The sequence below is a fragment of the Saccopteryx leptura genome, unplaced genomic scaffold (genome assembly GCF_036850995.1).
Source record: "Saccopteryx leptura isolate mSacLep1 unplaced genomic scaffold, mSacLep1_pri_phased_curated manual_scaffold_60, whole genome shotgun sequence".
Taxonomy (NCBI): Eukaryota; Metazoa; Chordata; class Mammalia; order Chiroptera; family Emballonuridae; genus Saccopteryx; species Saccopteryx leptura.
The window spans coordinates 13,617-35,050 of NW_027095742.1; the positions used below are offsets into that span (position 1 = coordinate 13,617).

The 21,434-nt window shown below is 59.5% G+C and overlaps 1 protein-coding gene across 2 annotated transcripts in view; it reads left to right on the forward strand.

Annotated features, from left to right (window-relative positions):
- Positions 1 to 21,434, forward strand: part of LOC136387068 (VPS10 domain-containing receptor SorCS2-like) — a 47,938-nt gene that overhangs the window by 13,565 nt on the left and 12,939 nt on the right. For both annotated transcript variants that reach the window (XM_066358130.1, XM_066358131.1), the window contains exons 5-12: positions 50 to 157; positions 4,231 to 4,351; positions 5,756 to 5,889; positions 6,620 to 6,748; positions 9,781 to 9,952; positions 17,540 to 17,726; positions 18,429 to 18,562; positions 19,429 to 19,552. In XM_066358130.1, the coding sequence (XP_066214227.1) occupies positions 50 to 157; positions 4,231 to 4,351; positions 5,756 to 5,889; positions 6,620 to 6,748; positions 9,781 to 9,952; positions 17,540 to 17,726; positions 18,429 to 18,562; positions 19,429 to 19,552 (1,109 nt within the window). The remainder of the gene's footprint in view (positions 1 to 49; positions 158 to 4,230; positions 4,352 to 5,755; positions 5,890 to 6,619; positions 6,749 to 9,780; positions 9,953 to 17,539; positions 17,727 to 18,428; positions 18,563 to 19,428; positions 19,553 to 21,434) is intronic.

Below are 21,434 nucleotides of genomic sequence, written 5' to 3' on the forward strand. Positions count from 1 at the left end.
GAAGGGACCCCTGCCTGCCCTGTGGATGTGGACGCTCCTTCTCTGGCAGGTTTAGCGTGGACGACGGTCTCACTTGGCACATGCACAACTTCACCAGCACCTCCATGTTTGTGGACGGGCTGCTGAGTGAGCCCGGGGAGGAGACGCTGGTCATGACGTGAGTGTCCGTGGAGGCGGGACGGGTGGGTCGAAGCTGACCCCCAGGCAGGCCGTGCGGAGGGCCGCCTCGGGCCTCTGCTGCTCTGAGGGCAGCTCAACACTGACCCCTCCCGGCCCCCCGCCCTCTCTCTCCCCTCCTCCTCCTCCTCCTCCCCCTCACACCTGCCTCCTCCTCTCTCCCCTCCTCCTCATCCTCACACCTGCCTCCTCCTCTCTCCCCTCCTCCTCCTCCTCACACCTGGCTCCTCCTCTCCCCCTCCTCCTCCTCCTCCTCCTCACACCTGCCTCCTCCACTCTCCCCTCCTCCTCCTCCTCCTCCTCACACCTGCCTCCTCCTCTCCCCCTCCTCCTCCTCCTCACACCTGCCTCCTCCTCTCCCCCTCCTCCTCCTCCTCACACCTGCCTCCTCCTCTCCCCCTCCTCCTCCTCCTCCTCACACCTGCCTCCTCCTCTCTCCCCTCCTCCTCCTCCTCCTCACACCTGCCTCCTCCTCTCCCCCTCCTCCTCCTCCTCCTCCTCACACCTGCCTCCTCCTCTCTCCCCTCCTCCTCCTCCTCCTCCTCACACCTGCCTCCTCCTCTCCCCCTCCTCCTCCTCCTCACACCTGCCTCCTCCTCTCCCCCTCCTCCTCCTCCTCACACCTGCCTCCTCCTCTCCCCCTCCTCCTCCTCCTCCTCACACCTGCCTCCTCCTCTCTCCCCTCCTCCTCCTCCTCCTCACACCTGTCTCCTCCTCTCCCCCTCCTCCTCCTCCTCCTCCTCATACCTGCCTCCTCCTCCTCTCTCCCCTCCTCCTCCTCGTCACACCTGCATCCTCCTCTCTCCCCTCCTCCTCCTCCTCCTCCTCACACCTGCCTCCTCCTCTCTCCCCTCCTCCTCCTCGTCACACCTGCCTCCTCCTCTCTCCCCTCCTCCTCCTCCTCACACCTGCCTCCTCCTCTCTCCCCTCCTCCTCCTCCTCTCTCCCCTCCTCCTCCTCCTCACACCTGCCTCCTCCTCACTCCCCTCCTCCTCCTCCTCACACCTGTCTCCTCCTCTCTCCCCTCCTCCTCCTCCTCACACCTGTCTCCTCCTCTCTCCCCTCCTCCTCCTCCTCACACCTGTCTCCTCCTCTCTCCCCTCCTCCTCCTCCTCACACCTGACTCCTCCTCTCTCCCCTCCTCCTCCTCCTCCTCCTCACACCTGCCTCCTCCTCTCCCCCTCCTCCTCCTCTTCCTCCTCACACCTGCCTCCTCCTCTCCCCCTCCTCCTCCTCCTCCTCCTCACACCTGCCTCCTCCTCTCTCCCCTCCTCCTCCTCCTCCTCCTCACACCTGCCTCCTCCTCTCTCCCCTCCTCCTCCTCCTCACACCTGCCTCCTCCTCTCTCCCCTCCTCCTCCTCCTCCTCACACCTGCCTCCTCCTCCTCCTCACACCTGCCTCCTCCTCTCTCCGCTCCTCCTCCTCCTCACACCTGCCTCCTCCTCTCTCCCCTCCTCCTCCTCCTCACACCTGCCTCCTCCTCTCTCCCCTCCTCCTCCTCCTCACACCTGCCTCCTCCTCTCTCCCCTCCTCCTCCTCCGCCTCCTCACACCTGTCTCCTCCTCTCTCCCCTCCTCCTCCTCCTCCTCACACCTGTCTCCTCCTCTCTCCCCTCCTCCTCCTCCTCACACCTGCCTCCTCCTCTCTCCCCTCCTCCTCCTCTCCTCCTCACACCTGCCTCCTCCTCTCTCCCCTCCTCCTCCTCCTCCTCCTCAAACCTGCCTCCTCCTCTCTCCCCTCCTCCTCCTCCTCACACCTGCCTCCTCCTCTCTCCCCTCCTCCTCCTCCTCACACCTGCCTCCTCCTCTCTCCCCTCCTCCTCTCCTCACACATGTCCTGCCTCCTCCTACTCTCCCCTCCTCCTCCTCCTCCTCCTCAAACCTGCCTCCTCCTCTCTCCCCTCCTCCTCCTCCTCACACCTGCCTCCTCCTCTCTCCCCTCCTCCTCCTCCTCCTCCTCACACCTGCCTCCTCCTCTCTCCCCTCCTCCTCCTCTCCTCCTCACACCTGCCTCCTCCTCTCTCCCCTCCTCCTCCTCCTCCTCAAACCTGCCTCCTCCTCTCTCCCCTCCTCCTCCTCCTCACACCTGCCTCCTCCTCCTCCTCACACCTGCCTCCTCCTCCTCCTCACACCTGTCTCCTCCTCTCTCCCCTCCTCCTCCTCCTCACACCTGTCTCCTCCTCTCTCCCCTCCTCCTCCTCCTCACACCTGTCTCCTCCTCTCTCCCCTCCTCCTCCTCCTCCTCACACCTGTCTCCTCCTCTCTCCCCTCCTCCTCCTCCTCACACCTGTCTCCTCCTCTCTCCCCTCCTCCTCCTCCTCACACCTGTCTCCTCCTCTCTCCCCTCCTCCTCCTCCTCACACCTGTCTCCTCCTCTCTCCCCTCCTCCTCCTCCTCACACCTGTCTCCTCCTCTCTCCCCTCCTCCTCCTCCTCACACCTGTCTCCTCCTCTCTCCCCTCCTCCTCCTCCTCACACCTGTCTCCTCCTCTCTCCCCTCCTCCTCCTCCTCACACCTGTCTCCTCCTCTCTCCCCTCCTCCTCCTCCTCACACCTGTCTCCTCCTCTCTCCCCTCCTCCTCCTCCTCACACCTGTCTCCTCCTCTCTCCCCTCCTCCTCCTCCTCACACCTGTCTCCTCCTCTCTCCCCTCCTCCTCCTCCTCACACCTGTCTCCTCCTCTCTCCCCTCCTCCTCCTCCTCACACCTGTCTCCTCCTCTCTCCCCTCCTCCTCCTCCTCACACCTGTCTCCTCCTCTCTCCCCTCCTCCTCCTCCTCACACCTGTCTCCTCCTCTCTCCCCTCCTCCTCCTCCTCCTCACACCTGCCTCCTCCTCTCTCCCCTCCTCCTCCTCCTCCTCACACCTGTCTCCTCCTCTCCCCCTCCTCCTCCTCCTCCTCCTCACACCTGTCTCCTCCTCTCTCCCCTCCTCCTCCTCCTCACACCTGCCTCCTCCTCTCTCCCCCTCCTCCTCCTCCTCACACCTGTCTCCTCCTCTCTCCCTCCTCCTCCTCCTCCTCCTCAAACCTGCCTCCTCCTCTCTCCCCTCCTCCTCCTCCTCACACCTGCCTCCTCCTCTCTCCCCTCCTCCTCCTCCTCCTCCTCAAACCTGCCTCCTCCTCTCTCCCCTCCTCCTCCTCCTCACACCCTGCCTCCTCCTCTCTCCCCCCCTCCTCCTCCTCCTCACACCTGTCTCCTCCTCTCTCCCCTCCTCCTCCTCCTCACACCTGCCTCCTCCTCTCTCCCCTCCTCCTCCTCCTCACACCTGCCTCCTCCTCTCTCCCCTCCTCCTCCTCTCCTCCTCACACCTGCCTCCTCCTCTCCCCCCTCCTCCTCCTCCTCCTCCTCACACCTGCCTCCTCCTCTCTCCCCTCCTCCTCCTCCTCACACCTGCCTCCTCCTCTCTCCCTCCTCCTCCTCCTCACACCTGCCTCCTCCTCTCTCCCCTCCTCCTCCTCCTCACACCTGCCTCCTCCTCTCTCCCCTCCTCCCCTCCTTCTCCTCACACCTGCCTCCTCCTCTCTCCCCTCCTCCTCCTCCTCCTCCTCACACCTGCCTCCTCCTCTCTCCCCTCCTCCTCCTCCTCACACCTGCCTCCTCCTCCTCCCCCTCCTCCTCCTCCTCACACCTGCCTCCTCCTCTCTCCCCCGCCTGTCTGTCCCTGTTCAGGGACGTCCATTGCCTGCCCTGACCACCTGGGTGGGAGAGGATGGCTCTGGGCCACTGCCCCATTCCGCCTCTTGAGTTCACTCCTTTTATTATCATCGTCACCATTGTTATGATCTTATCGTGGGCTGTCGGCGCCCGTAGAGGGGTAAGCACGTTGCACAGGGAGGTCCGTGAGGGCAGAGCAGCCCACACCCAGCCGTGTGAGCCCCGCGCAGCCGCGGCCCGGGCCAGGCTGGCGTCCGAGACTGCGGCGAGCAGCGGTGGAGGCCCAGGGTGGCCCCGTGTGGGCAGGAGTGGCATCCCTGGGTCCGCAGTGCTGGTGGGACCTGGGGCCCTTGGCGGTCAGGGGAGGGAGGGGCCCAAATAAGGCGCTTTCCGTCCCCAGCATCTTTGGGCACATCAGCTACCGCTCGGACTGGGAGCTGGTCAAGGTGGACTTCCGGCCCTCCTTCCCCAGGCTGTGCAGCGAGGAGGACTACAGCGCCTGGGACCTCGTCAACCTGCAGGTGGGGGCAGCTGCGGGCTGGGGCGGGGCGGGCAGCCCTCAGAGCCCCCGCCGCCCACCAGGCGGGCAGAGTCCCCGCTCAGCAAGGCCACCAGACCTCTCCTCCTCTAAGACCTCTTCCCAGAACCCTGACCGCCTTAGCCGCCTGGTTCTTCTGGGGTTTTCCCGGCCCCTTCTTGGTTCCCGGGGCTGCTCTGGGCTCAGTCACCCTCGGGGGACTCGGGTACCCAGGCCCCAGCCCGACCGTGGGGTCAGGGTGGTTCCGCTGGTAGGAAGGTACCAGGGTACACAGGTGACATAGGACCTAATGCCCCTGTGTGGTCTGTCTGGGGCAGCCCCTCTCCGTCACCTCAACACACAATGGTTTCCACAGCAGAAGCTATAAAGCAGGGGTCCCCAAACTACGGCCCGCGAGCCGCATGCGGCCCCCTGAGGCCATTTATCCGGCCCCCATCGCACTTCCAGAAGGGGCACCTCTTTCATTGGTGGTTGGTAAGAGGAGCATAGTTCCCATTGAAATACTGGTCAGTTTGTTGATTTAAATTTACTTGTTCTTTATTTTAAATATTGTATTTGTTCTCATTTTGTTTTTTTACTTTAAAATAAGATATGTGCAGTGTGCATAGGGATTTGTTCATAGTTTTTTTTATAGTCTGGCCCTCCAACGGTCTGAGGGACAGTGAACTGGCCCCCTGTGTAAAAAGTTTGGGGACCCCTGCTATAAAAGTTGCACTCGGGAACTAATGGGGCCTCGGGTCCCCTCCGGCTACAGCTCAGGTCAGGCTGTACCCCCCCAGGTGTACTAATGGGGCCTCGGGTCCCCTCCGGCTACAGCTCAGGTCAGGCTGTGCTCCCCCAGGTGTACTAATGGGGCCTCGGGTCCCCTCCGGCTACAGCTCAGGTCAGGCTGTGCCCCCCCAGGTGTACTAATGGGGCCTCAGGTCCCCTCCGGCTACAGCTCAGGTCAGCTGTGCCCCCCCAGGTGTGCTGGGACTGCCGCACGGGGCCCTGCCCTGTTGCTGCTACAACACCCCTTTCAGGGAACAAGGGTGGGGCCTGTTTGGGGATCGTTGGCTGAGGACCTACTGTGTGACCACATGAGCCCTTCAGGTCATGGCTCATCCCAGCTCCTGCATGGGGCCTGAGGGACTTAAAGGGGCCATTTCCAACAGCCCTGAGTCTCCTCCAGCCTAGATGGAGCTTGAATGGTGCCTCTTCCGGGAAGCCTTCCCTGACCACCTGCCCTAGGCCCCCAAGCTTACCTCTGGCATGTGGTGCTCAATGAATGCTTGAGTGGGATGGGAGGGAGGCTGCCCCAGCTTGCCCCCAGGCACATCCCTTCCCTTCGGGCCTCAGTTTACCCTCTGTGAAAGGGGACAGACCCCAGCCCACACTGCCGCTGCAGGGTGACAGCTGCCTCATGGGCCAGCGCAGGAGCTTCCGGAAGAGGAAGCTCACCTCGTGGTGCGTCAAGGGGAAGAACTTCACGTCGGTGCTCGCGACCCAGGTGTGCCCGTGCCAGGACTCTGACTTCCTCTGGTGAGGATGCTGTCCCGCTCGGGCTGTGTGTGTGGCCTGGGGCCAGGCAGGGAGGGCAGGGGTGGCTGCGCCCTCTGTGACCTGGTCTCACGGTCACTCACTGCCACTTTTGCTGTATTCTGAGTGCTGGAACTGGGTCCCAGCGTCCAGCCCACACCCGAGGAGGGGCCGTTACAGGACTCCACAGCAGGTGGCCCGCGCAGGCGGGAGGAGGGGCCAGGCCCTGCAGAGGGCAGGTGTGCCCACCTGTGCCCACCTAGCCCCTTCCCTTCCATCCAGAACTTGGCTCACCTGACCTACCTAAGTCTCCCGATGTCTGAGTTCTAGAACCCAGCTCACGAGGCCTCTGGCCCACCTGCCTGCCTCCCCAGCCAACCTCACCCCTCCCACTCTGTCCCTCACATCCCGCCACCTCCGCCTGTATCTCCCTGCACCAGCGTGGGGGGGCTGGTCCACCTGCAGTGCTCCTCTCCTCTCTTTCCCTGGCTCTTTCCTGCTCTTTCTTTGAGATTCAGCTCACCACCTCCAGGCAGCCCTCCAGGACACCTGGGCTGGGCTCTGCTCTCCTGTGAGTCCCCAGAACCCCCTTTGCACCTCTTCTCACCGGGAACATGTTGCTTTCAGACCGGTCTCCCCTCTGGTACAGGGGCCGTGTGGGTTCTCCTCTCCGTCTCCCGTGTCCCCCACCGCCCGTGCCTGCCCCCTGACGGGAGCTCTTCCTTCCTCCCAGCGACTACGGATTTGAGCGCTCCCCCTCGTCAGAGTCCGACACCAACAAGTGCTTTGCCAACTTCTGGTTTAACCCCCTGTCGCCGCCTGACGACTGTGTCCTGGGCCAGAACTACAGCAGCAGTCTCGGGTGAGGACACATGGGCCCCTCCTGGTCGAGCTCCAGGGGCAGAGCCACGGTGACCCCCGCGCCTTCCTGCAGAGCCTCAGGGCTGAGACGTCCTGTTTGCCGGGCCCTGAGGGACCCGGTTCCACGTGGGCCAGGACCCGGGAGTAATGTGCACTGAGCAGCTCTGAACAGGGAACAGCAGGCAGAGAAGAGCAAGGTGCCTGGTTAGCTTGCACCGCTGCGATGGCTGAGCCCCCCGGGAAGTAACACACCCTCCCTGGTCCCTCCAAGCCCCTGCAGTGACAGGACCCTTCCCCATTTAACTACGCAAGCTGGACCAGAGCTGCTCACGTTCCCTTTAGGTCTCAGTCTGAATGGCACTTCCTCCAGGAAGCCTTCCTGACCGCCTGCCCTGGGCTTGAGCTTACTGCTGTCACAGCACATGTCGGTTATGGTTGTCACTCACCCCGTTGTTCTCCCCGCTGTCAGCTCCATGACACAGAGCGGGTGTTCCTTCCTCACGTGGAGCGGTGAGCACACCACACCGTGCTGCCCGTGAGCGAGGGTGAGGGCTCAGCAAGTGTGAGCAGTTATGACACTTCTCCTCCCCCAGAGGCGGACTGTGCTGATGAGAAAGGATTAGCGCCATGTAAGAATGTTAGGGACCTAAAAGCCATGGACCTGCCGCTGTAGGAGGTCAGACCACACTCCATCTAAAAGTCCCCGCCCGCTTCCAACTTATTCCTGTAAGTCCTCCCAGAGGGTCACGTGTTCTGGCAGCTTCTCCAAATGGTGATTTCTGCATCTGGTACTCAGTAGACATCATATTTTCATCTTAAAAGAAAAAAGTCCCACTTCAATTTGAGGAAGTTTTGAGAGAGGGGGAAACGCCTAGGGGCTTATTAGGAAGTCCTCATCACTGCCCTAGGGACAGGGCGGGGCAGGGCCTGAGGAAGCAGGAAGCAGGACAGAATTTGTGGGGCTGGACCTCACCTCATCCATCATCCATCCATCCATCCATCATCTATCCATCATTAATCCATCCATCAGCCATCCATCCATCCATCCATCCATCATCCATCCACCCATCCATCATCCATTCATCATCCATTCATCATTTATCCATCCATCAGCCATCCATCCCCATCTATCCATCCATCCATCATCCATCCTTCCATCATCCATCATCCATCTATCCATCCATCCATCCATCCATCCATCCATAATTTTTCCATTCATCTATCCATCATCTATCCATCACTCATCCATCCATCATACTTCCATTCATCTATCCATCTATCCATCCATCCATCTATCCACCCACCCATCATCCCTCCATTTATTCATTTACTCTTCCATTTGTCTTTCCACTCATCCATTATTCATCTATTCATTCATTCACTAGTCTATTATCTATTTATCCATTCATCCTTACATCTTTCCATCTACCTTCCATTCTTCCCTCCACCCACCCCTCCATCAGACAGCAGCGGCCACGGGGGCCACTCCAGTGCACGCACCAGGGCTTGGCAAGCAGGAATCTTGTCTGAAGAGTCAGAACCGGGACCCATATCAAGGGCAAAGGGTTGTATTTCATTCTGGGCACCATCTACACCAGGGGCAGTCAACCTTTTTATACCTACCGCCCACTTTTGTATCTCTGTTAGTAGTAAAATTTTCTAACCACCCACCAGTTCCACAGTAATGGTGATTTATAAAGTAGGGAGGTCGCTTTACTTTATAAAATTTATAAAGCAGAGTGACAGCAAGTTAAACCATATAACAATAATTACTTACCAAGTACTTTATGTCAGATTTTCGCTAAGTTTGGCAGAATAAATCTTTATAAAACAACTTACTATAGTTAAGTCTATTTTTTATTTATACTTTGGTTGCTCTGCTACCGCCCACCATGAAAGCTGGAGCGCCCACTCGTGGGCGGTAGGGACCCGGTTGACTACCACTGCTCTACACATTCTGGGCATCACGGTGGGATGTGTGTGTAGCTGGGAGGGTGTAGCTGGTAGAGAGTGTATTTTACTCCAAAGTGTCTGCCTGATAACTTCTGAATGTTTGCTCAGCGCTGAGCCGTGAGGGCAGGAGGGGGCCCCAGGCTTGGGGGGGGGCACTCTGGCCACGATGCCAGTTTTCAGACACAGACTCCCGACATGGCCTGAGGAAGCGTCTTAGGTGGCAAGTCAGATGTTGCCACCCGTGAGGATGTTTCCTGGGGTCCCCTGAAAGGCTTTTCTTTTCTGCCCACCAGCCGCTCTCCAGCTCCCCCCCGCCCGTTCCACCCCCCACCAAGTCCTCTGTATGTGCTGCTTCCTCCTCTCCTGCTCACCCCCCTGGTCTCAGCCGAGAGCCCCGTCCTCAGGGACCAGATGCCCAGGGCGGCCCCTCCCCCAGGCTCGTCCCAGTCCTGACTTCACCCTGATGTAGGATGGTTTCATGAGGCGCATCTCCCCCGCTCCGGGAGGGCAGGGGCTGTGTGTGCCCCCACGCCTGGCCTGGAGCAGGTGCTCAGTGGGTCCATGAGCGAGTGGACGAGTTGGGCACTGCCAGGTGCCGCTCTCCCACGGCCACAGAGAGACGGAGCCCGGGGCGGGGGAGTGGTGCCCACAGCCACGCGGGATGTCAGTCACAAGACCAGGGTCTCACCGGCGCCCCGTCCGGGCCCCCTGTCCTCCCAGCAGGGCACGGAACTCAGGGGGCGCGTCAGTCACCCCTCAGCAGTAACAACACGGCTCTTATTACTGTTCTATTATAAGTGATAGGGTCAGGCCAAGGGACCGTCCCTCAGTGACTGGAGAAGGTCCTGCCCCCTCTGGCCCCTCTCGTCCTCGGAGCCTCCGTTCTCCCACCTCTAACATGGGGCAGAGGCCGCCATCTGGTGGGGTCGGGAGGAGGACTGGAGTCGGCGAGTGGAGGATGTCTTAGCCAAGAGCCACCCCAGGGTGACAAGCTTGTCCCGGCCCGGCTGCAGGGCCCACCCCCCATCCACACCCCCGCCGGCCTGAGCAGGCCCTGACCCGCTCCCTGACCGACCGCAGGTACCGGAAGATCGTGTCCAACGTGTGCGAGGGCGGCGTGGACCTGCAGCAGAGCCCGGCCCGGCTGCAGTGCCCCCTGACCGCGCCCCGGGGCCTGCAGGTCAGCATCCGTGGCGAGGCGGTGGCCGTGCGGCCAGGGGAGGACGTCCTGTTCGAGGTGCGGCAGGAGCAGGTGAGCGCCCTGGTGCTGTCCCCGCGGGCGGGGCCACCCTGCTGGGCAAGCAGGTGTGTGTGCGTGTGTGTGTGTGTGTGTGCGTGTGTGTGCGCACACGTGTGTGTGTGTGCGCGCGCGTGTGTGTGTGTGTGTGTGCGCGCACGTGTGTGTGCGCGCGTCCCAGCGTGTCTTCCCTGGACCGCCAGGAGTTAGAGCAGTTAGATCGGCGTTTTCCAGATGGCAGGGGGTACCAGGGGGCCGGAAACCCCTCCCCCGTTTAGACCACAGTGCAGAGAAGAACCAGGAGGACAGAGGGAGAGGCCTGGGCTGGGGGCGAGGGAGTGGCAGCCTCAGACCTCCCTGCGGGCGGGGCAGGGCCGTGACCCGAGACTGCGTCCTGCCGGAGGCACGGGGCTTTCAGACCTCTCGTTATGTGGGTTTAGTTCATTCGGAATCTTAAGGGAAGCAGAAAGTTTCAAAGCAAACTTAGTTACAATCCCACAGCCAAAGATAAGTCCTATAAATTGGTGATACATGAGTATGGACACACACACACACACACAAATGTATATGTATACATTCCCTACCAGTCTCCTGGTCTTTATTCCGCTTTCTTCAGTACAAGTGTCACATTTTCTTCTGCTTTTAAAAATAACATATACCAGCCCTGGTAGACCCAGTAGAGCAGCGGTTCTCAACCTGTGGGTCGCGACCCCGGAGGGGTCACCTAAAACCATCGGAAAATACATAATGCATATCAGGTATTTACATTCTAAATCATAACTGTAGCAAAATTACAGTTATGAAGTAGCCACCAAAATTATTTTTTGGTTTGGGGTCACTGCAACATGAAGAGCTGTATTGTGGGGTCACGGCATTAGAAAGGTTGAGAACCACTGCAGTAGAGCGTCAGCCCAGCATGTGGAGGTACTGGGTTCACTCCCCGTCAGGGCACACAGGAGAAGCATCCATCTGCTTCTCCACCCCTCCCCCTTCTCTTTCTCTCTCTCCCCCTCTCCCTCTCTCTCTACTTCTCCCTTCTCTCTTCTCTCTCCCTCCTTCTCCCTCTCCCTCTCCCTCTCTCCCTCTCCCCCTTTCTCTCTCTCTCTCCCTCCCCCTCCCTTCTCTCTCTCCCTCTCCCTCTCTCTTCCCTCTCTCCCTCCCTCTCCCTCTCTCTCTCCCTCTCCCTCTCTCCCTCTCCCTCCCCCTCCCTTCTCTCTCTCCCTCTCCCTCTCCCTCTCTCTTCCCTCTCTCCCTCCCTCTCCCTCTCTCTCTCCCTCTCCCTCCCCCTCCCTTCTCTCTCTCTCCCTCTCCCTTTCTCTCTCTCTCCCTCTCCCTCTCTCTCACTCTCCCTCTCTCCCTCTCCCTCTCCCTCTCCCTCTCTCTCCCTCTCCCTCTCTCTCCCTCTCCCTCTCCCTCCCCTCTCCCTCTCCCTCTGCCTCTCTCTCTCTCTCTCTCTCTCTCTCTCTCTCTCTCTTTCTCTCTCTCCCTCCCTCTCCCACAGCCATGGCTCAGTTGGTTCGAGTACATCGGCCTAGGTGCTGAGGACAGCTCCATGGAGCCTCAGGTGCTAAAAATGGCAAGCATGGCCCCAGACAGGGGTTGCCGGGTAGATCCCGGTCGGGGCACATGCAGGGGGCTCTCTATCTCCCCTCCTCTCATTTGGAAAAGAAGAAAAATAACGTATACCTGCTGTAGAACATTTGAAAAACACAGAAAGATAACGAGAACCTCAATATCACCAAAGCCCCTGTCCCACCGAGCTGGCCACTCTTCATGTCTGTTTCTCTCTAGCGTGTGGCCTGCCCGTGTCTCTGATTACAGAGGTCACGGGGCTCCCTGTAGAACATTCTGGAACAGAAATTAGGAAGCATGCAGACATGCGGGTGATTTAACATCCCCACATAGCACCCGGGAGGACCCGGAGCTGCCCAGCCCTACCAGGCAGGGCCCTCCTGGGCTCCAGGCCCGTCTGGGTCTGCCCGGCTCTGAGGGCACTCGGGTCTCCGCGTGGAAGACGCCCTTCAGGATACGGTGCCGCCGGGTGGCCGGGTGACGGTGACTGGTGCCGCCAGGGAAACTGAGGCCAGAGAGGCTGCAGAGCCGCACATGTGAGTGTGGTGTGCCGGGCCCGTGACACACGCTGCCCCCAGTACACGCTGCCCCCAGTACACGCTGCCCCCCCAGTACACGCTGACCCCCCAGTACACGCTGACCCCCAGTACACGCTGACCCCCAGTACACGCTGACCCCAGTACACGCTGACCCCCAGTACACGCTGACCCCCAGTACACGCTGACCCCAGTACACGCTGACCCCCCAGTACACGCTGACCCCCAGTACACGCTGACCCCCAGTACACGCTGACCCCAGTACACGCTGACCCCCAGTACACGCTGACCCCCAGTACACGCTGCCCCCAGTACACGCTGACCCCCCAGTACACGCTGACCCCCAGTACACGCTGCCCCCCCAGTACACGCTGCCCCCCCAGTACACGCTGACCCCCCAGTACACGCTGACCCCCCAGTACACGCTGCCCCCCAGTACACGCTGCCCCCCCAGTACACGCTGACCCCCAGTACACGCTGACCCCCCAGTACACGCTGACCCCCCAGTACACGCTGCCCCCAGTACACGCTGCCCCCCCAGTACACGCTGCCCCCCCAGTACACGCTGACCCCCAGTACACGCTGCCCCCCAGTACACGCTGCCCCCCCAGTACACGCTGCCCCCCAGTACACGCTGCCCCCCAGTACACGCTGACCCCAGTACACGCTGACCCCCAGTACACGCTGACCCCCAGTACACGCTGACCCCCTGCCACTCCCAGTGCTCCTGTCCACCGCCTCGATGGCAGGGAAACCGAGGTTCAGACGAGCACGGTCACCGCCAAGGTCACCCCATAACAAGCAGCAGAGACAGCGCTGGGTCCCAGGCCTGGGGATTCCGGGCAGACAGCACCTGTTTCACGGCCCCGAGACCTGGGCCGGTCCTGGGCAGGCTCTGGGCCCTGCCTGGCGCTGGCCCTGAGATTCCTGCACTGAACCTTGGGTGGCCCTGATGTGGACGTGGGGTGTCTCTGCTCACAAAGGCATCCTGGGGTAGCAGAGGACAAAGCCCCCTGCATGGACTGGGGCCTCCTGGACTCTCAGAGTGACCCAGCCTCTGCCCCCCAAGTTCCAGGACAGACTTCCAGGGAAAAATGGCTATCTGCTGCCCCCTAGAGCCTGGAATCTTGGCTACACAGTTGCATCTGTGAGTTCTCTGAGCTGGAGTGTCAGTCAGCCCACTGCCCTGGGGGCCCTTGACTGCCTGGGGCCGGGGTCAGCCAGGTGGATGGAGGGAGCCCCCGAAAGGCACTCTTAGAAGAAAGCAGTCTCCTAGTAGGTGCTCACGGCTGCCCAGAAGAGGTCCTGGGAGGGTGAGGGGGTGCAGGGTGGGGCTGTGTACACACACTCGTGCACGCACACTCACTGACTCATGTGCACGTCACACACAGCCACACACACACAGGCCAAGCCGGGCGTGGAGGCATCTCTGTGAATATCTAGGAATTAAAAGGAAGGTCTGAGAGAGAACCCAGAACTAGCCCGGCTGGTTTGGACGTCCCTCCCCCCTCCCCCTTCCCCGGGGAGGGAGGACGGTCTCGGGCAACGCCCGTCCAGTCAGCCCGCACCTCAGCCAGACCTCAGCCCGCTGCACAGTGAGCTCAGGTGGGTCACAGACTTCAGTGCAGAGTGGAAAACGCTACCTGACTTAGAGGAGATCTGGGGGGCCCGTGTGGGGTCGGGGCGAGGCAAGAGGTGACCCCCAAACCACCGCCCGGGAAGGAGACTTGATAAGCTGGGCTTGGCCAGCATCTGAAGGCCCCATGAGAACAGGAGGAGGCGAGCTACAGAGATCCTGCCTGGTATGTAGGGCCGCGCAGGCAGCCGGGACGGGCAGCCGGGGCGGGCAGCCGGAGTGCGTGAGGAGCTCCCAGGGCGCGGCGTGGGAAGCGAGCAGTCCAGCTAGAGAACGAGCTGCCTGACCTGTGGTGGCGCAGTGGACGGAGCGCCGACCTGGAACGCTGAGGTCGCTGGTTTGAAACCCTGGGCTTGCCCAGTCACAGCACACACGATGAGCAACCAATGAGCAGCCAGAGCGAAGCAGCCACTTCTCATCCTCCCTCCCATAAAATCGATAAATAAAATCTTAAAAGAAAGCAGAAGTTACAAAGGGACTCCCCCCCCCCCCCCCGCCAGAGGGTGCAAGGGCGGTGGATGCACGAGGAGGGTGTGCAGCTTTGCCTCCAGCAGGGAAGGGGGAAGGGGGAAGGGGGAAGGGAGGTCTCCCCGCACGCCTACCGGAATGGCTGATGCGGAAACAGCAGCCACTCCGAGTCCTGGTGAGGATGTGGAGAAACTGGGCTCCTCGTGCGCAGCCGGTGGGGACATAAAGCGGTGCGGCCACTCTGGTAAACAGTTCGGCAGTTTCCTAGGAACACCTGAACCTGCAGCGGCCACGGGACCCCGCCCTGGCACGCCTGGGCTTCTGTCCCGGAGACGTGAAGTCCTGCGTTCACACAGACACCCGGACACGGTGTTCACGGCAGCTTTGTTCCTGAGCGCCAGACAGCGGCAACCAGCCAGGTGTCCCCCACGGAGTGAGCAGGAGAGCACCTCGTGGCCCACCCACGCCGTGGGCCCTGCTCTGCCGCGGAACGGGACGACTGTCGGCAGAGCCGCAGCCTGGGGGGGGGGGCTCCCCAGAGGAGGACGCTGGTGCAGCAACGCCGGTCCCCAGCGCAGAGTGTCCGAGTCCACTTGTGGGACGCTCTCAAAACAAGACCTCTGGAAAGGAAGGACAGAGTTGTGGTTGTGAAGGAGTCGGGGACGTGGTGGCAGCGGGTGTGGCTGGAGCAGGGCAGCAGGGGCACCCTGGGGTGAGTCCGTGGCCCCGTGTCCGACCGTCGGGGCTGATTGCCTCGTGGTGATATCATCGCTTTGTGAGACGTTAGTAATGGTAGAAACGGGGTTCGGGGACACAGGGCCTGTGTACTGTTCCTTACGGTTACACGCGTGTCGGCTGTTGTCTCAGATAAAAGCGTTCACGTCTTTCAAGTGCTCAAACGCCCCCGACAGACCCGCAGGCGCCACGCCCAGGCGTCAGGGGCGGGGTCTCGCTGACATCACGGTGATTCCTTTTCTCGGCGCCCTTCGCGTTTCCGCGTTTTCTGCATCGAGACCACACTGCTTTCCTGATTAGGGAAAAAAACGACAGGTTATTGTAACCAAGTGAAATGTTTAAATCGTTAAAGGTGCATCGGTTTGGCCACTGGAAGGCGGGCACACAGGGGCCCCCCAAGTTGGGTATGGCACGTGCCCAAGTCAAAGCCATAAGTCCCAGCTGGCTATTGTCACAGGCACCTCCTGCTCCTTAGGATGCAGCACAGGGGACCCTCCCTGCTGGGAGTGAGGTGGACTGGGGACCTTGAGACCCCCACCTCTCACTGCCCCACACTCCCACCATGCCCCCCCCCCCCCGTGAGGCTGTCTTTAGACGGAGAGGACACTGCCCAGGTCTGGACTCACATAGCCTCGGTCTTCTCACCTACGAAATGGGGGTAATATGACACGTGCATGCGTGTGTGTGCCTGTGTATAAGGTTCTAGAGCAGGGTTCGGGAACCTTTTTGGCTGAGAGAGCCATGAACGCCACATATTTTAAAATATAATTCCGTGAGAGCCATACGACGACCCATGTACGTTATGCATTATCCAATAAAAATTTGGTGTTGTCCCAGAGGACAGCTGTGATTGGCTCCAGCCACCCGCAACCATGAACATAAGCAGTAGGAGATGAATGGATTGTAATACATGAGAAAGTTTTATATTTTTTTTTCTTTTTTCTTTTTTTTTTTTTCTTTTTGTATTTTTCTGAAGCTGGAAATGGGGAGAGACAGTCAGACAGACTCACGCATGTGCCCGACCGGGATCCACCCGGCACGCCCACCAGGGGCGATGCTCTGCCCCTCCGGGGCGTCGCTCTACCGCGACCAGAGCCACTCTAGCGCCTGGGGCAGAGGCCAAGGAGCCATCCCCAGCGCCCGCGCCATCCTTGCTCCAATGGAGCCTTGGCTGCGGGAGGGGAAGAGAGAGACAGAGAGGAAGGAGGGGGTGGGGGTGGAGAAGCAAATGGGCGCTTCTCCTATGTGCCCTGGCCGGGAATCGAACCCGGGTCCCCCGCACGCCAGGCTGACGCTCCACCGCTGAGCCAACCGGCCAGGGCCGAGAATGTTTTATATTTTTAACATTATTTTTTTATTAAAGATTTGTCTGTGAGCCAGATGCAGCTATCAAAAGAGCCACATCTGGCTCGTGAGCCATAGGTTCCCGACCCCTGTTCTAGAGTCTGTTGTAATAAATGACCACAAACTTGGTGGATTAACACAGCACAGACAACTTCCTTCATGGCTCTGGAGGCCGGGGGCCCTAAATGAAGGTGTGGCCAGGGCTGTACCCCTCCACAGGCACGAGAGAGGAGGGGCCTGCCTGCCTCTGGCAGCTCCTGGTGGCTCCGGGCATTCCCTAGCTTGTGGCCACATCAGCCCAGTCTCTCTGCCATCTTCACGTGGCCCTTGTCCACATCTCAAACCTCCCTCCTTCATAAAGACACCAGTCATTGGGCTTAGGGCCTGTCCTCATCTTAACTAAGATCTGCAAAGACCCTGTTTGCACATGAGGTCCCATTTTGAGCTTCCGGTTGGATGGATTCGGGAGGAGAGGATGGACACTCTCCACCCGTCACTTCCTGTGGGTGGAAGAAGTTGGCCTAAGTTATGTGGAAAGCACACTAACAGATGTTAAGGTTCAGCAGGTGTCTAGTGAGGACTGCACGGTCAGCCGACTCCTGTTCCGTGCTCAGCACTGGGACGCGGCTTCCTGGGTGCTCCTGCAGGGGCAGGTGGCAGGAGGGGGGCGGCCGAGGGGAGAGGAGTGAGACGGAAGCAAAGCCTCCTGGTTCCTGTTTCCTTCACTCACCCTGCTGCGACCCTGGGGAGCGGTGGTGTCCTGAGGGATGATGCCCGTGGCGGGCAGTGTGCGGGCCATAGGACAGGCTGTATGGGAAACTCAGTCCGGGCAGGGGCAGCTGTTGGTGGGGGCACCGTCTGCACGGACCCAAGCGTCTGAGAGGCACCACACAGAGCGAGACAGAAGGAAGACTCAGCCCCACAGGGTCACGGGGACACAGGTTCTCTCCATCTCCCGGGAGACTGTCAGTCTTCACGTGCGTGCCTTTCCTAGGCGTATTCCTGAAGCCCCAGCATGCGCGAGGCCCCAAGGCTCTCCCTGCCCCCACCCCCTAGCACTTCCTCTGGGACCTCACCCTGAGGCCCTTCACCCTCTCCTCTCTGCAGCTGAGTGACCGCTCTAAACTGTAAACCTGGGCCTTGCTCCCACCCTCTGGGGCCTCGAGGACTGCGGCTGTGTCCTCCGCCTCAGGTGGCACTCGGCTGGTGCTGGGTCCCGGGGCCTCCCAGGCTGCTGGTAGGAGCAAGGGGATGAATGAGGGAATGAGCTCAGAGGTCCACTCCCAAGTGTCTTTGTGGTGTTTCCTGCAGGGCGATGTCCTGACCACCAAGTACCAGGTGGACCTCGGGGATGGCTTCAAGGTCATGTACATGAACCTCACGTTGACCGGGGAGCCCATCCGACACTGCTACGAGAAACCTGGTGTCTACCGTGTCTCCGTCAGAGCAGAGAACATGGCGGGGCATGACGAGGCGGTGCTCTTTGTCCAGGTCAACTGTAAGTCACTGCCCCACTGAGGCCGTGTCACTCTGTGTGACAGAGAGAACCAGGTTCTAGGGAAATGGAGGGAGTCCCTCAGGCCTGCTACTGGCCCCCCAACTCAACTGTCAGGACTCAAGCCCACGGGCAGGGAGGCAAGGTTCAAGTCCACACCCTAGTGGTCTGCACAGTAGTAGGGTTGGTGGTGATGGTGGTGATGGTGGTGGTGATGGTGGTGATGGCGGTGATGATGGTGGTGATGATGGTGATGGTGGTGATGGCGGTGATGTGATGATATCAGTGGTGATGACGGTGGTGGTGATGATGATGGTGATGAGGATGATGATGGTGATGGTGGTGTTGGTGGTGATGGTGGTGGTGATGGTGGTGGTGGTAATAGTGATGATGGTGGTGATGGTGATGATGATGGTGGTGATGGTGGTAGTGGTGATGGTGGCGATGTGATGATGGTGATGGTGATGATGATGGTGGTGATGGTGGTGGTGATGGTGTTGATGGTGGTGATGGTGGTGGTGGTAATAGTGATGATGGTGGTGATGGTGGTAGTGGTGATGATGATGGTGGTGATGGTGATAATGAAGGCAGTGGCAGCAGCATTGGTAATAATGAAATTCATGGTAGCAGTGACCAATACACAGCTTCTGAGAAGCTGAGTGCCCTGTTGCCCGCTGACCCTCAACCTTTCTCCGGACCCTGCAGCCCCGTTGCAGGCCCTCTACCTTGAAGTGGTTCCTGTCGTCGGCATCAACCAGGAGGTGAACCTCACAGCCATGCTGCTGCCCCTGAACCCCAACCTCACTGTCTTCTACTGGTGGATCGGCCACAGCCTGCAGGTACGCTGACTCCTGACCCCTGGTGGCCCCTGCTTTCTGCAGGCTCCCACCTGGGGTGGGGAGGGAGGCCGGCCACTGCCCTGGTATTGGACCTCTGGACAGCGTATGACACTGTGGAGTTGAGGCGGGCACACACCTCTCCTTCCACCCTGTCTGCCCAGGGTTCAGTTACGTCTCAGTGTGGTCACCGCAGTGTGACTCAGACCAGATCCTGCCTATTCCCCAGGGAAGAGCTGTGAACAGGGTGGGTGACCCAAGTTAGGGTGGGACAAGTGTCACAGGAAGGAGGCACGTAAGATGTCTGAGAGCTCCATGGGAGATGAAGCCATATCTCGTCTGTGGGAGGGGTAGTCGGGAAAGCTTCATGGAGGAGGGGGTCACTGGAGCGGGACCCACATTCAGAAGCTTCACTCAGAGCCCATGGACAGACTGCTTGGTGGGTGATCCTGGAGAAACCTCGTGACCCAGGGAGAAGCATCGTCCACTCATCCAGCCGAGTGCAGCCTGCACCCCCAAGCAGAGGCCCCCGATCAGCGGCTGAAGGCCCAGACACAGGCTGGGCCGGGAGGGGCTGGGCTCCCGCGGTGCTCCCTGGCGTGGGGTGGGTCTGGGAAGGGGCCAGGCTCTGGGTTTGCACTGCAGCTTAGCCACTTCCAGCCAAGCTTCCCAGCAAGTCCCTGAACCTCCCAGAGCCTCCCTGTCACTGTCTCCCGGTCTGAGGACGGGTGCACCCCACCCACAGGCCGCGAGCTGCGTTGGACATGGCCGCCGCTGAGTGGCGCTGGGAAGGCGGACTGGGGTCTCGGTGCAGCTCTGGGCTGCTGACCAGCCGCAGGCCCGGCCCTGACCCTGCCTGTGCTCCGCAGCCCTTGCTGTCTCTGGAGAACTCGGTGACGACGCGGTTTGCGGACAAGGGGGACGTGCGTGTGACGGTGCAGGCGGCCTGCGGGAGCTCGGTGCTGCAGGACTCCAAGGTCATCCGCGTGCTCGGTGAGTCCCTCCAGGGACAGCGCCGCCCTGGCTTGCATCCTCGGTTTTGGACGGCGGGCTCACAATAAGGATTCGAGCTGAGACGCCTGTTCTGAGACCATGTCCCAGTCACCTGTGCCCACTGGGCCTCCGAGACCCTCAGAGGCAACATTACACTAGAATGTGACTCCCAGGCAGGGAAAGGACCCCACCCTCAGGGTGCTGTTGCCTTCCTCGGCACGATAAAAACTCACTTTGCTGTAAAAACAGCCAGTTCTGTGGACAGCAGCCATCACTGAGATATTTAGGGGGCCCCCTGGCCGTTGCCGCATTCACACACGCACACGAGCTTTGAACCAGTCCTCGCCGCCCGTAGTCAGGTGTGTGGATGGTTTGTTTTCTCACTGACATGATTGACATGCACCATTATATTAGCTTTCCATGTGTAACATAATGACTCAACATTTGTATACATTGTGAAGTGATCACCATGTTAAATCTAGTTAACATCCGTCACCTCACATAGTGAGAAAATTTTTTTCTTGTGATGAGAACACATTTTTTTTTAAGTGAAGGGGAGACAGGAACAGACAGACAGGAAGGGAGAGAGATGAGAAGCATCAACTCGTAGCTGTAGTACCTTAGTTGCCCATTGACTGCTTTCTCACATGTGCCTTGACTGGGGCACTCCAGCTGGGACAGTGACCTCGGGCTCAAGCCAGCAACCATGGGGTCATGTCTATGATCCCACACTCAAAAAACCGGTGACCCTGCGCTCAGGCCAGCCACCTCACAGTTTCAAACCTGGGTCCTCAGCGTCCCAGGTCAATGCTCTATCCACTGTGCCACCGCCTGGTCAGGTGCGCTGAGAACTTTTAAGATGTATTCTCTTAGCAACTTTTAAATATGCAACACATCATTGTTAACTAGTCACCCTGCTGCGCATCGCATCCTGGGACTCATCCATTTTACAACCAGAAGTTTGTACCTTTGGACCCCTGCACCCATTTCTCCCATCCTTACCCCCGCCTCGGGGACCACCCATATGGGAGCTTATTTTTTGTGGTTTTTTAGGTTCCACATATAGATAGGTGAAATCCTATATTTGCTTTTCTCTGACTGACTTATGTCACTCAGCAGAATGCCTGCACGTCCATCCATAAAGATGACACGTACAGAGGACAAGGTTTTATTCTTTTTTACGGCTGTGTGGCGACCCATTGGATATACGCACCGCTTCTCCTGCCTCCAGCTGTCTGTGGACAGACACCTAGGCTGTTTCCACATCCTGGCGATTGTAAATAACATTGTAACGAACACCGGGGTGCAGGCATCTTTCCGAGTTGGGTAGAATACCAGAAGTGGGACTGCTGGATTGTTGCGGCAGTCGTATTTTAGTTTTCTGAGGAATCTCCACACTGCTTTCCAAGGTGGCTGCCCCAGTCTGCTTTCCCCCCAGCAGCAGTGCAGGAGGGTCCCCTTTCCTCCACACCCTCAGCAACAGTTGCTGCTTGTGGATTTTACTGATGATGGCTGCTCTGGCAGGTGTGAGGGGATAGCTCATGTGGTTTTGATTTGCATTTCCCTGGTGATTAGTGATGCTGAGCAGCTTTTCATGAGCCTTTTGGCATCTGTGTGTCCTTGTTAAAGAAAAAGCCTATTCTGGTCCTCTGCTCATTTTTTAAAGTTGGATGGTTTGGGTTTTGGCCATTGAGTTGTGTGGGTCCCTTGTATATTTCTGGATATTAACCCCTTATCAGACACATGATTTGCAAATACATTCTCCCATTGGGGAGGCTGCCTTTTCGTTTTATTGTTGGTTTCCTTTTGCTGTGCAGAAGCTTTTAATGTCCACATGTTTATTTTGGCTTTTGTTATGTTCGCTTATGGTGTCAAAGCCAGA